This window comes from Aquarana catesbeiana, linkage group LG07 (genome assembly GCF_042186555.1).
Source record: "Aquarana catesbeiana isolate 2022-GZ linkage group LG07, ASM4218655v1, whole genome shotgun sequence".
In the NCBI taxonomy this organism is placed as follows: Eukaryota; Metazoa; Chordata; class Amphibia; order Anura; family Ranidae; genus Aquarana; species Aquarana catesbeiana.
In genome coordinates, this window is record NC_133330.1 from 155984701 (window position 1) to 155999732 (window position 15032).

General features: G+C 43.0%; 1 protein-coding gene and 1 pseudogene across 3 annotated transcripts in view; one reads left to right on the forward strand and one right to left on the reverse strand.

Annotated features, from left to right (window-relative positions):
* Window positions 1–15032, reverse strand: part of XPNPEP3 (X-prolyl aminopeptidase 3) — a 349111-nt gene that overhangs the window by 28944 nt on the left and 305135 nt on the right. For 2 of the 3 annotated variants that reach the window (XM_073592756.1, XM_073592755.1), the window contains one exon: window positions 3975–4095. In XM_073592756.1, coding sequence (XP_073448857.1) covers window positions 3975–4095 — 121 coding nt within the window. Of the gene's footprint in view, window positions 1–3974; window positions 4096–4125; window positions 5060–6095; window positions 6170–15032 lie in introns of those variants that run through there. The other variant, XM_073592757.1, reaches the window with a different exon arrangement.
* On the forward strand, window positions 1942–2060 carry LOC141104110 (5S ribosomal RNA; annotated as a pseudogene).

Here is a 15032-nt window from a genome sequence, read left to right on the forward strand (position 1 = left end):
CAGCACTGGCAGGTGGCACTGATTGGCACTACAGGTGGGCATTGATAGGTGGCACTTGTGGGCACTGTTAGGTGGCACTTGTGGGCACTGTTAGGTGGCACTGTGGGCACTGTTAGGTGGCACTGTGGGCACTATTAGGTGGCACTGTGGGCACTATTAGGTGGCACTGTGGGCACTATTAGGTGGCACTTTTATTGGGCACTGATGAGGCAGATGTGCCTCTTCCACTTGGGGACCGATGTCCCTCACATCCGATCCAGTGATCGGCTTTTTTTTCTACTCGCGCTGTCAACGTGAGTAAAAAAAAAAAACGATTACCGATCTTTTGTTTACATCATGTGATCAGTTGTCATTGGCTGACAGCTGATCACATGGTAAGGGGCCGGGACCGGCCCCTTACACAGATCGGTGATCAGCCGAGTCTCAGTGCAGGGAGCGCGCAGGGAGCGTGCACAGGGGAGGACGTCATAGGACGGCCTCCCGGGAATGTAGGTCTGCGCTGTAGCCATCATTCGGCTATAGCGCGGATGCCAGGTAGTTAAAAAAAACAAAAAAAACAAAAAACACTTTTTTCTCTGGCAGGTTGAGTGTCTCAGCCTGCACTGACAGTAATTGGTTAATCGTTGAGAAACCAGTTTTAACAGGTGTTTAAGGTTATCCAGCTCAGCAGGTCCAGGAGGCAGCTTTATGTTTGCAATAGTTGCTATGACAGATTGCGCCTTCACTAAGCGTCATGCAAAAAACTCCTGGCTAGTCTTCCCTTTTGCGGTAAGACAGCTAACTGGGGATATTTTGGATATATTCAAAGAATTTCTAGCAAAAGAAAGATACCCTTTTGCCTTTTAAGTGAAGGAGTAAATGTGTTTTTTTTTCAAAGCTCCTTCTTCTGTGCCAGGGGCATCAGCCTCCAGACAGTCACGACAGCCTCCGCCGTCAGGTTCAAAGGATAATCCTCAGGGTTAACCCCAGGGACAAAAGAGGTCTTGAGGGAAGAAGCCTACAAGATACTGTAGCCTCCTTATGAGGTGCCGCCCCCCCTTGCTCAATAGGGAGAATTCTTCTACAGTTCTCAGGGATCTGGCAGAAGGAATGTCAAGATGAATGGGGGACTTCCTCAATAGCTCCAACGTACAAACTGGAGTTCCAAGAGTTTCTGTCTCCTCGTTTTCTCAAGATCAAACGTTCCTAAGGATCCAGAGAAAAAGAAATCTTTCTCTCTAGCATTGGTCCATCTTTTGGTAAAAAGTGTTCATGGTGGCCCCGATGTAAGAGCAGAGATTGTGATTTGGTTAAATCCAACTGGACATTCTAGATCTCAAAAATCTAAAATTCAATTGCTGAATATAATCTGCCCCTTTTTGCATGAAGATGCATATCTCCATATGCCTATTTCCTCACTTACTAGTAATATTTTCTTTCAAAGTGGAAAATCTTCTTTTTCAGTGTGTATCTCTGCTTTCCGATCTAGCTGCTACACCTCGAATACAAGGTTCTGGCTCCTTTTCTAGTCAGATTGAGGGCCCAAGGTATAACGATTATGGTTTACCTAGTCGATCTGTTCTTGTTAGAGCAGTCGGTAGCCCACTTAGACCAAAAGTATGGTCACCACATTCGACTACCTGGAATATCTAGGTCGGATTCTCAATCTAGGAGGAATCTTCTTTAAAACATGAAGAAAATACTTGGGTCTGATCATAGGTACACCCAGAAAAGGGTATTCGTACTCCAGGCTAAGATCAGCGCCATAAAAGACTGATCTAGGTAGTCGAAGCAAGATGTTTTTCTCCTATGCAACTTTGCGTGAGGTTGTCGGGAAAGATGGTGGTTTCATTCGAGGCAGTTCTTTATGCTCAATCTCATTCTAGAATACTGCAAAGCAGTATCCTATCGACTTGAAACAAAGAATTCAAGCTCTATATTCCCAATGTGTCAGACTCCAAAGCCTACGGCCACATCACCCTGATAGCGCTCGATCTCGTCCAATCTTGGAGGCTAAGCAGGGTCGGGCCTGGTTAGTACCCGGATCAAAGACCACCTGGAAATACCAGGTGCTGTAGGCTGAGTGCGCCGGAGCCTCAGTTTATGGTTAACATCCAAAAATCTGCGAAGGGGAAAATCCTTCTTTCAGTTACCTGGGAAATAGTATCAACATATGCCAACCTTTTTTTTTGTTTAAGTTGGGGGACAGTCCTGAAAGAGGCAGCTGTCCAGAAGTGGCCTAGATCAGAAATGGCCTTGCCCATTAACATTTTAAAAATTCAGGCAGAACACTTGGTTCTGAGGGCCTGAACGTTCAGTTTAAGGTATTGTCCTGCAAGGAGTCAATCCGTTTAAGCCACAGCAATGGCCTATATTAATCACCAAGGGGGCACAAGAAGTTGTGCGGCCCAGAGAAAGGTGAATCTTTTCCTATCTTGGGAAGAAAACAATGTACTTTGCCTATCGGCAGTTTTCATTCTAGGAATAGAAAATTGGCAGGCGGACTACTTGAGTCGTCAGCAGTTTTTCCTGGGAGAATGGTTCCTTCACCCCAATATCTTCCTGTCAAAATGTCAAGGATGAGGGATCCCAGACATAGATCTGTTTGCGTCCAGGATCAACAAAAAAGATTGAAAACTTTGTGTCAAGAACAAAGGATCTGCTAGAATGCAGAACGGATGCCTTGCTATTCCCGTGGAATCGGTTCTCACTGATTTGTGCATTCCCTCCTATTTTGCCTGCATCCACAACTTCTTCACAGGATCAAGCAGGAAGGGAAGTCGTTGATTCTTGTGACCCCCAGCGGGGTCCAGGAAATCTTGATATGCAGAGATCGTAGAGATGGCAGTAGGGAACCCATGGACCCTACCTTCACGGTCAGACCTTCTCTCGCAAGGTCCAAAGTTCCATCCTACCTTATAAACGATAAATTTAATGGTTTGGCTATCGAGGCCCACACAACTCTGAAGAAGCGTGGGCTTTCAGGTTCAGGAGTTTTCTACCTTGGTTTATGCAGGGCCAGCCTTCATAGTTATATATTATGGAGTCTGGGAAACATATGTCTCCTGGTGTGAAACCAGGAGCTGCACCCCAGGAAATAAGTCTAGGTAGAGCCCTTGATTTCTTCTGCAGATGGGGTGAGAAATAAAGCTGGCCTTGAGTGCTTTCTAAGGACAGGTCTCAGCCTATTCGGTATGATTTAAACGACCACGTGCTTCGCATTCTTTGGTCCATAACTTTATTCAGGGAGTAATTCGGCTTAATCTCTGGTTAAGCAACCCCTGAACCCTTGGGACTTGAATTTAGTTTTGTCTGCATTACAAAACAGGCTTTTTTTGGGCCGATACGACTTATTCCCTTGGTCATTTTTTTGACAAGGAAACTATTTTTTCTGGTAACCATATTTGCTGCAAGAAGGGTATCAGTATTGGCTGCTCTTTCTTGTAAAGAGCCATATTTTTGTTGTTCACAAAGATGAAGTAGTATTGCGTCCTCATCCTAACTTTTTACTAAAGGTAGTGTCAGGTTTTTATATAAACCAGGATATTGTTCTACTGTCTTTTTTCCAGAACCCTATTTTTTGGAAGAAAAATCACTACATTTTTTTGATGTGGTGACAGCAGTCAACGTCTGCTTAAAGGTGATTGCTCAGATTCAGAAAACTGATGTTTTTATTCGTGTTGCCTGAAAGTCCTAAAGGAGGACAGGCAGCATCGAAATCTACTATTCTAAATAGATTCGACAAGTAATCGTTCAAGCTCATGGTTAAAGAGGTGGATTCCACCCTTTAATATGCATTGGGCAAATCTATGCGTGGTCATCGCCTTTTGAAACACATGCATATGAAGGAGTATTATCGGTATCTTCAGCTGAGAATCAAAGGTTTGGCAGTACAGCCATTTGGTCTTTGTTATTGTGTGTATTTAAACATAAACATAAAACTATGCAGTCTGCTCAAACCAGTTCTCCAGTGTTTGGAAGGAGGACATTTTTACCTGGTTCTATTGTAATCACCATACCCGGCTGTAGGGACAGAGATCGAGATACATCAGGAGTATCATGCACATCCATGCCAAGATAATGTCCAACATGGTGTGGGCAGAGCCTTCGTGCAACCTAGAAAAAAAAGCAAAAAAAATAAAAACAAAGCCTTCAAATCTTAGTTTATTATAGAATGGTGATCATTGTCACTAAGACAAAAAATAATGGGAAATCCAACATTTTAGCTGTCATTAGAACAATTAGTAAACCTGTCATCTGGAACACCTGTTCCAGTTAGAATTGTGTAAGAAGGAAATTCATTTCACTTTATAGAGAATTTCTCTAAGTTCCTGATAGTTGAAAAGCATATCATAATGGCTAATATTCTGTATCAGTACCAATTTATTAATGAACACTTGTCATCATAAAAATGTTTAAATATACAAGAATTTACTTAGATAATGGTATCTAAGTGTAGCGCCCTCTTCTAGTTAGGATGCTAGGCTAAATCTAGTTTTTGACATAGGTGATATGCTGCACATAGCCATAACCTGGGTCAAAAAGTACTCAGTAATATGTGGATTATTGGACTGCAAAAGTCTGTGGTATAAAAGTCCTCAGGACAAGTCTTTAGGCTTTGTTATTCCACTGCTAGATCCAATCCTACACACTCTCTGCAGCACCTCTGGGAGACTGAAGGATTCTCTATGATAGCAGACAAAACACAGAGCGCAAAGACGAAGTGTAGTGTAATTGTCTTTTTAATACATTTTTAAATACATGTTCTAATACCCACTACATTTAGTCTGCGCACTTTGCTGTGTTTTGTCCACGTGTACTTTCTGGCTTTACTGCAGACAGTGGAGCATTAATCTATTGTTTTTGTCTGGACAGGGTGTTCTCCTGGGGCTGCTGCCCCTGGAAGATAGCTAGTGAAACAAGAAACTGCAGTTTGCGCCTCAGCATGTGCTGGGCTGGGGAACTGGAGAAGATTGCTAAATGATTTTTTTTTTTTTTTTTGCTGGAAGGCATCATCCTGGAGTCCTGGTCTGGAGAAGGATCTTTTGTCTCCCTCACTGAGGAATAGAGCTGTGCGAGTCTGTAAAAAAATAGAATCACAATTTTTTTGCTTAGAATAAAGATCGCGATTCTCTCACGATTCATGGCATAACATTATCTTTCACATTATATGAAAAAATTGGGCTAACTTTACTGTTTTTTTTTTTTTTTTTTTTTATTAATTGAAGTGTAATTTTTTCCAAAAAATGCATTTGAAAGACCGCTGCTCAAATACAGTGTGATATAAAATATTGCAACAATAACTATTTTATTCTCTAGGGTCTCTGCTAAAAATATATATATAATGTTTGGGGGTCCTAAGTAATTTTCTAGCAGAAATATTGATTTTAACTTGTAAGCAACAAGTGTCAGAAAAAGGCTAATGCCCAGTACACTTTCTGACAACAAAAACATGGATTTTTGTTCGAAGGATGTTGGCTCCAACTTGTCTTGCATACACACGATCACAAAAATGTTGGCCAACAATTACGAATGTAGTGATGTACAAGACATAGGTGTTATCTCCATTACGAACGCTAGTTATATCTCCGGCTCATACTTGATTCCGAGCATGCGTGGACTTTTGTCCGACGGACTTGTGTACACACGATCGGAAAGTCTAACAACAAACATTTGTTGGCGGAAAATTTGAGAACCTGCTAACCAACATTTGTTGGTGGAAAGTCCGACAACAAATGTTCGATGGAGCATACACACGGTTGGACTTTCCGCCAACAAGCTCACATCCAACATTTGTTGTCGGAAAAGCCGATCATGTGTACGGGGCATTAGTCTCTAAGTGGTTAAACTGACCTCATTTACAGACCAAAGTTCATCCCTTTGATCTAAAAGAACAAAATGTTACAATGTTTCCTTTTATCTTAGCACTGAGCAATGTTGATAAAAATTTGCCAGATGGTTGTTATTTTTTTTTTGACAGCTGTGAGTGAGCAGGGAATGGCTCAGCACTTGTTACATGAATAAACTGTGGAATTGCCGGATTAAGATCGTAAAGGGTGTTGAATTGAGCAAGTGATTTTTTAACGGTTATTCATGCAGTTCTACTGAGGAACTACCTGTGGATGCTGGGTGGCAGTCAGCTTCTGAGACATTGTAAAGACCCTGCTGTAGACTCTTGGGTGTGCAAGTGCTAGAAGACAGTTAAGTGTCAGAGGTTGATATATGAACTGGGACGGCTCTTATACAGTCCTACATGTACTGGCCATCCTATGTTACCTGCAGGAAAGGCTACTTAGAAAAGATTAGTGAGAAGATGTTCATCTGTTATTTCTGCTATTGTTTGGAGTATTCTGATCCCTGGACCCCTCTCCTGTTTAACGTTACTCAGCAAAAAATTCTAAAGACATCCCCATGACTGAGCCTGTGTTGTTAGTGTGCATGGAACTGTGTCTGTGGCAGGCAGCCTCTGTACTAGTAAGGGAGACCAGGGCTGCTGGCTGAGTGCTGTTTAACCACTTCAGCCCCAGAAGATTTTACCCCCTTCCTGACCAGAGCACTTTTTGTGATTCGGCACTGCGTTGCTTTAACTGACAATTGCGCGGTTGTGCGACGTTGCACCCAAACAAAATCGACGTCCTTTTTTTCCCACAAATAGAGCTTTCTTTTAAAAGGTGGTATTTGATCACCTCTGCGGTTTTTATTTTTTGCGCTATAAACAAAAAAAGAGCGACAATTTTGAAAAAAACGCAATATTTTTTACTTTTTGCTATAATAAATATCCCCCAAAAATATATATAAAAAAACTATTTTTTACCTCAGTTTAGGCCGATATGTATTCTTCTAGATATTTTTGGTAAAAAAAAAAAAATCGCAATAAGCGTATATTGATTGGTTTGCACAAAAGTTATAGCTTCTACAAAATAGGGGATAGTTTTATGGCATTTTTTTTCTACTAGTAATGGCAGCGATCTGCGATTTTTATTGGGACTGCGACATTATGGCGGACATGTCAGATAATTTTGACACATTTTTGGGGACCATTGTCATTTTTACAGCGATCAGTGCTATAAAAATGCATCGATTATGGTAAAAATGTCACTGGCAGTGAAGGGGTTAACCACTAGGGGGCAATCAAGGGGTTATGTTCCCTATTGTGTGTTCTAACTGAAGGGGGGAGGGGACTGTGTAGGGGAGATGACAGATCTCTGTTCATACTCTGTATGAACAGACAATCTGTTCTCCCTCAGAGAACCGGGATCTGTGTGTTTACACACACAGATCCCGGTTCTCTGTGTGCCTTGAGCGATCGCGGGAGCCCGGCGGTGATCGCGACCACTGGGCACTCGCATCAGCTCCGTGGGCGAGCGGGGGGCAGGCGCCTCTGGTGGCGCATGCCCCTAGTGGCCAAACATAAAAGCGACGCAACATGACGGCAATTCGCGCAGCCGAGCCATGTTGCCGCAGTACAACTGCGGTGGCTGGTCGGCAAGCGGTTAAGCAAATTACTCCAGTACTGGTCTGTTTGGGTGCAGAAAAAAGAATCTCTCACACAGAGTATACAGCACAGGGCAGATTAGTGTGCAAAAAAACAGGGGGTAGGTTTATTTAAAGGCATTATAAACCTTCCTACCGGGGTTGACAATTGTACATACTTTCAGGAACAGTTTGTAGAAAAAACCTCAACTTTCTCTCATCCATCTGGACATTAGGAACTGTCTGTGAAAATACAATGGCTGGCTGTGACTGACAGTTCAAGCTGTGACACTCTGTGACATTGAGGGGAGAGGACGAATGCTGGATCTGCTGTGTCTCCCATACTATTCCCTGTGTCCTCCCACACTCCAACATCCGATGTACAGTGCTGTGCTTTCAGATTTACATCTTGCGTAAAGCTGGGTACATAGTAGAAGTTTTTTTTCATTCAACCCATTAAGCTGAGTAAAAAAGACTGAGAGATCACAGTACTAACAGAAGAGGTGTTTTTGTGGCGATCTCCCCTGCTGTGCTATTGTATTACGACAGGGGACTGCACCACTGATAACGCACTGATCAAAATGAGCCACTGGCTGCCAGGGCAGATCATTGGATGTTGGTTTTTCAGCATGCCATACGACAGAAGCTGGTCATGAGATCGGCTTCTGTAGAACAGACAGCTGTACACATGGGCCAGGCTGTGTGTACAAGGTTTTAGTAAGCATTCTGTACACTGAACTCCCTCCTCTCTTCTCCCCCCTCCCCCGTCCCCTTCTTCCCTACTCCTATTTCCATCCCCATTCTCTTTGCCCCTCTCTCTTCTTTCCTCCTCTCTACCCCATCTCTCTCTCCCTCTCATCTTCTCTATCCCTACCTCAATGGTTAGGCACAACCTAATCATGACCACCGTTTGCTGGCAGATAGGATTTGCTTTTCTGCTCTATCCCAGGCTTTTCTAACCCTAGTCATGATCACATTTGTCACGCTGTTGTGATTTTACCATTGTAAAGGCAGGCAGATTACTTGTTAGGGCTTTTGCACATGGGACAGCTGAGCCCATTTAGCATAACTGCTAGTGAATTTCTTCGGGTTAACTTTCTGATTTTTACACATACCCATACACTGTACTAGTGTTTATGATAGCACCCCCACATACATGAGCACAGCAGTGTAAATCCATTGATGTCAATGACAAAATGTATGTTGTAACTAGGCATCCTGGGCGTTACGCTAAATGGACTCAGCCGGCTCGTGTGCAAGAGCCATTATAGGTAATGTTTGTATTAGCTTCTAATAGAAGTTTGTTGTAATATTTTGGGTCAAAATTGTGCTGTCAGTAAATCTTCAATGTTTTGTCAGTAAAAAAAAAAAAAAGTTGTCGTGGGTTGGCAACTCTGCTTTTTGCCTGCAAACTATATTTTCACCTGCATGAAATTGAATAATCTTGCACTGCATAAAAAGTGCATTGATCATGTAGTAGCAGAAAAAAATCTATGAGTATAAAGGACAAACAAATATTAAAACAAATGTTCTGTGAAATAATATACAAACCACAGGTAGCAAGGAAAGCATATAGAGAGGTTATGGAGCATTTTAAATTACTCCTAAAGAGAGAGACATTGAAAATAAATAATCCTGTTCTGTATATTACTATCACTAATGGAGACATACTTAGCAAGGTTTATAAACACTTTTTAGATAGTGTTTCTAAAAGAAGTTTTAAAAAAAATTTACTTTATCCACAACCAAGAGCTGTTTCTGGGAAACCAAAAACAATTAGGCCTCATGCACACGAGACGCCGATGCAAACTCTGCTGAACACGTGTTTTTATAAGCTGAAACTGGCGTTTAGAAACGCCCGTTTTGCCACGCTTGCATGCCGCGTTTAGCTGCGTTTGCGTCTAGAAGCATCTGCAGAGCAGAGAATGACATTTTGCGACCCAACTTTGGGCCCCCGTATCTCGGTACCACTAGGAACCCCAAATTTGGTGTGCTAACACAGTGGAACTACAACATATCCAAATTTGGGGTTCCTAGCACTAAGTGGCCCCGAGATATGGGGCCCCAAAGTCGGGCCACAAAATGTCATTCTCTGCTGCAGAAGTGCTTGACATTTTGCAACCTGACTTTGGGGCCCCATATCTCAGATATGTTGTAGTGCTAGTTCCACTGTGTTAGCACACCAAATTTGGGGTTCCTAGCACCAAGTGGCCCCGAGATATGGGGCCCCAAAGTCGGGTCGCAAAATGTCAAGCACTTCTGCAGCAGAGAATGACATTTTGTGGCCCGACTTTGGGGCCCCATATCTCGGGGCCACTTGGTGCTAGGAACCTCAAATTTGGATATGTTATAGTGTTAGTCCAATTGTGATAGCACACCAAATTTGGGGTTCCTAGCATTAAGTTACCACGGGATATGGGGCCCCAAAGTCGGGTCACAAAACATCAAGTACTTTTCTGCAGCAGAGAATGACATTTTGTGACCCAACTTTGGGGCCCCATATCTTGTGCTAGAAACCTCAAATTTGGATATGTTATAGTGTTAGTCCAATTGTGATAGCACACCAAATTTGGTGTGCTAACACAGTGGAACTAGCACTACAACAAATCCAAATTTGGGGTTCCTAGCACTAAGTGGCCCCGAGATATGGGACCCCAAAGTCGGGCCACAAAATGTCATTCTCTGCTGCAGAAGTGCTTGACATTTTGCGACCTGACTTTGGGGCCCCATATCTCAGATATGTTGTAGTGCTAGTTCCACTGTGTTAGCACACCAAATTTGGGGTTCCTAGCACCAAGTGGCCCCGAGATATGGGGCCCCAAAGTCGGGTCGCAAAATGTCAAGCACTTCTGCAGCAGAGAATGACATTTTGTGGCCCGACTTTGGGGTCCCATATCTCGGGGCCACTTGGTGCTAGGAACCCCAAATTTGTATATGCTAGTTCCACTGTGTTTGCATACCAAATTTGGGGTTCCTAGCACCAAGTGGTCCCGAGATATGGGGCCCCAAATTCGGGTTGTAAAAAACACTTATAAACGCAAACGCGGCGTTTAGCGTCTGAAATGTGGAAAACTTTTGCGTCTGAACCCATTTTTTTGCTTCTGCAAAAACGAGGTTAAACCCAACAGCCTAAAAACGCCCAAAAAAACGAGACCGTGTACATGGACACATAGGATAACATTGAATGGGTTCAGGGGCAGTTGGAAAAAGCGTCCAACTGCCTCTGAACACGAGTTTAACAGCGTCTCGTGTGCATGAGGCCTTAGAGATTATATGTTACCAAATTAATATGTCTCAGAAACCTCAAAGAGAATCAACATTGTGTACACTGAAAGGTTTTTACATGTGAAAGACCTTGTGGATTGACAGCTTCAGATAAACAGTGTTCCATCAGATCCTGGGTTTCAATTACGATGCTGCTTAAAGTGGATGTAAACCCAATGTCATCCTTTCTAAACTACTGCCATAGGGGTTATCTATAAGGATATACATGCCTCCTGCATGTATCTTTACCTGTCAAATGTCTCACCTCTAACGTCTTCCCTCTGTCTGTTATGAGACCCGAAAAACTCCATATTGTGTGGGTGGGTCTGTTGTCTGGAGCTCGGTGGGTGGAGTCGTGATGTCAGTAGACTCCCCGCCCACCTCTACACTCCCCTTGTCAATATGCATTTTCTCCTGTGGATTTCTAACACTGAAATTCTGCTATGATCTCTAACATCCAGTGAAAAGACAGGAAAGTAACCACATGACTTCAGCATGCCAAATCATGCTGAGTTGTGAAACAGCCAATCCTTGCAGAGCTGCTGAAGAAAGGAGTGGGAGGGAATTAAAAAATTCCGCATGTCTCTTAGGCTAATGCACAACATATATAAATCACCTGTCACTCACAGCAAGGGGGAGGATTTGACAAAGTTTTTCTCGGTTTGTCAAGATTTATCTCACTGAACCATAAAAGAGGATTGCTCAGAGATGGATTAACTCTGTGTGGCAAAACTGGGCTCAAATGATAGGAAATGTTATACTCTACAGTATGATATAAAAAAAAAAAAAATAAATAAATTTGGGTACATTTTACATCGGGTACATTTTACATCCACTTTAAGTTACAGAGACAGAGAAGCTGGATGCAGAATAGGTCCCTATAGGAAGACATGTCTTGGTGCAAAGTCCATTTACAGGGGCCCAGCTGTTGACAACTTAGGAAGTCAACCATCCTCATGTCCTCTCCAGTGTAAAAATAGACAAGTAAATATCCCTGATAACCAATATGTGAAACAGCAGAATGGATTTCTCTAGTATCCAGCAACCCTGCATCTATAATGTTCTAAGGACTCCATAACAACCAGAGAGGCTTGGGTCTGTGGTAAGGATCTTCCAATGCAGGGAAAGGAGAGAGCGACCTCTAAACCATGGGTGACTGAAGCCAGAACAGATCCTGTTTGGTTTGAGGAAACAGGAAAAGCTTCCCTCCTAAAGATAGAGGGGAGATGTCTCACTTGGCCAGTACATTCCGTTGAAGATTTAAGTCACACTCCAAGGGAACACTAGGGTCACTTGTATGCTACACTGTAGCTCCCTTCAGAAAGCGCCCTCATGAGGAGATCATCAACAAAGTAATTACTTTTACCCCTACACCTTCAAAGGATTTTTTTTTCTTCTGCAGTTCTCCAATAACTCATGTCTCACTTGGAAGTCCAGGGCCATTCAATTATTTTTCTATTTCCCAAATATTTTTAGCACATAGCTAGTAGTTGTTATTTAAATTCAACTAGGCTTTTTCTGTACTTGTTTCTGTTGTAGATCTTCCCACACTTCTGTAGCATGCCTCACAGCTTTCCCACTATCAGCACTAAATTCTCTGACATCATCAATTCACATTATGTTACCTCTATACTATAGTTACATAGTAGGTGAGGTCTAAAAAAGACACAAGTCCAACCTATGTGTGTGACTGTATGTCAGTATTACCTTGTATATCCCTGTATGTTGTGGTCGTTCAGGTGCTTATCTAATAGTTTCTTGAAACTATCGATGCTCCCCATTGAGACCACCGCATGTGGAAGGGAATTCCACATCCTTGCCGCTCTCAGACCCCTTTCACACTGGGGCGCTTTGCAGGCACTACAGCGCTAAAAATAGCGCCTGCAAAGCGTCCTGAAAGAGCCGCTCCTCACACTTCAGTGTGAAAGCCCGAGGGCTTTCACACTGGATCGGTGTGCTGGCAGGACGGTAAAAAAAGTCCTACTAGCAGCAACTTTGGAGCGGTGAAGGAGCGATGTGTATACCGCTCCTTCACCGCTCCTGCCCATTGAAATGAATGGGGCAGCGCGACTATTCCGCCGGCAAAGTGCCCGCTGCAGCAGCGCTTTGCGGTGGTTTTAACCCTTTCTCGGCCGCTACCAGGGGGGTAAAACCCCCCTGCTAGTGGCTGTATACCGCCGCAGAAGCGGCGCCGCCGGTGCCCTGCATCGCCCCAATGTGAGAGGGGTCTAACAGTAAAGAACCCTCTACATAGTTTAAGGGTAAACCTCCTTTCCTCTAATATTAATGAGTGGCCACGAGTCTTGTTATTGTATTTTGTTAAACTCCCTTCCGCGAAAAAGTTTTATCCCTATTGTGGGGTCACCAGTACAGTATTTGTAAATTGAAATCATATCCCCTCTCAAGCGTCTCTTCTCCAGAGAGAATAAGTTCAGTGCTCGCAAACTTTCCTTTCCTCGTAACTAATATCCTCCAGACCCTTTATTAGCTTTCTTACCCTTCATTGTACTCGCTCCATTTCCAGTACATCCTTCCTGAGGACTGGTGCCCAGGACTGGGCAGCATACTGTAGGTGCGGCCGGACCAGATTCTTGTAGAGCGGGAGAATTATCATTTTATCTCTGGAATTAATCCCCTTTTTAAATGCATGCCAATATTGGGTTTGCTTTGTTAGCAGCAGCTTGGCATTCCATCATCTAACTAGGACCACCAGGTCCTTTTCCATCCTAGATTCCCCCAGAGGTTCTCCTCCCAATGTATAGATTGCATTCATATTTTTGCCACCCAAATGCATTATTTTACATTTTTCTACATTGAACCTCATTTGCCATGTAGTTGCCCACCCCATTAATTTGTTCAGATCTTTTTGCAAGGTTTCCACATCCTGCGGAGAAGTTATTGCCCTGCTTAGCTTAGTATTGTCTGCAAATACAGAGATTGAACTGTTTACCCCATCCTCCAGGTCGTTTATGAACAAATTAAACAGGATTGGTCCCACCACAGAACCCTGGGGGACCCCACTACCCACCTCTGATCATTCCGAGTACTCCCCATTTATCACTACCCTCTGAACTCTCCCTTGAAGCTAGTTTTCAATCCATGTACTCACCCTATGGTACATGCCAACAGACCTTATTTTGTCCAGTAAACATCTTTTATGGGGAACTGTGTCAAATGCTTTTGCAAAATCCAGATACACCACGTCTACGGGCCTTCCTTTATCTAGATGGCAACTCACCTCCTCATAGAAGGTTAATAGATTGGTTTGGCTGATTACTGCTAATGATACCATTCTCATTACTAAAATCTTGTATATAGTCCCTTATCATCCCCTCCAAGAGTTTACATACTATTGATGTTAGGCTAACTGGTCTGTAATTCCCAGGGATGTATTTTGGGCCCTTTTTAAATATTGGTGCTACATTGGCTTTTCTCCAATCAGCTGGTACCATTCCAGTCAGTAGACTGTCAGTAAAAATTAGGAACAATGGTCTGGCAATTACTTGACTGAGTTCCCTAAGTACTTCTGGGTGCAAGCCATCTGGTCCCTGTGATTTATTAATGTTAAGTTTCCCAAGTCTAATTTTAATTCTGTCCTCTGTTAACCATGGAGGTGCTTCCTGTGACGGGTCATGAGGATAAAAACTGCAGTTTTGGTTACTGAAGCCCCCTGATTCCCTTGTGAAGACTGAGGAGAAGAATAAATTCAATACCTTCGCCATCTCCCCATCCTTTGTAACCAGATGTCCTTCCTCATTATTTATGGGGCCAATATGGTCTGTCCTCCCTTTTTTACTGTTTACATACTTAAAGAATTTCTTGGGATTTTTTTTGCTCTCTTCCGCTATTTGTCTTTCATGTTCTATCTTAGCCGTCCTTATTGCACCCTTACATTTCTTGTTGCATTCTTTATAAAGTCTGAATGCTGATGATGATCCCTCAACCTTGTACTTATGAAGGCCTTCTCCTTTGCTTTTATATGCATTTTTACATTGGAGTTAAGCCATCCAGCACTTTTGTTAGCCCTTTTAAATTTATTACCCAATGGGATGAATTGGCTAATGCCCTTATTTAATATGCTCTTAAAGCAAACCCATCTCTCCTCCATGTTCTTTGTCCCTAATGCCGCATACACACGATTGGAAATGCCACCAGCAAAAGTCCGATGTGAGCTGTTGGTCGGAAATTCCGACCGTGTGTATGCTCCATCGGACTTTTGCTGGCGGAAATTCCGCCAGCAAAAAGATTGAGAGCAGGTTCTCTATTTTCCGTCGGAAAAAGTTCCTGTCGGAAATTCCGTTCGTCTGTATGCAATT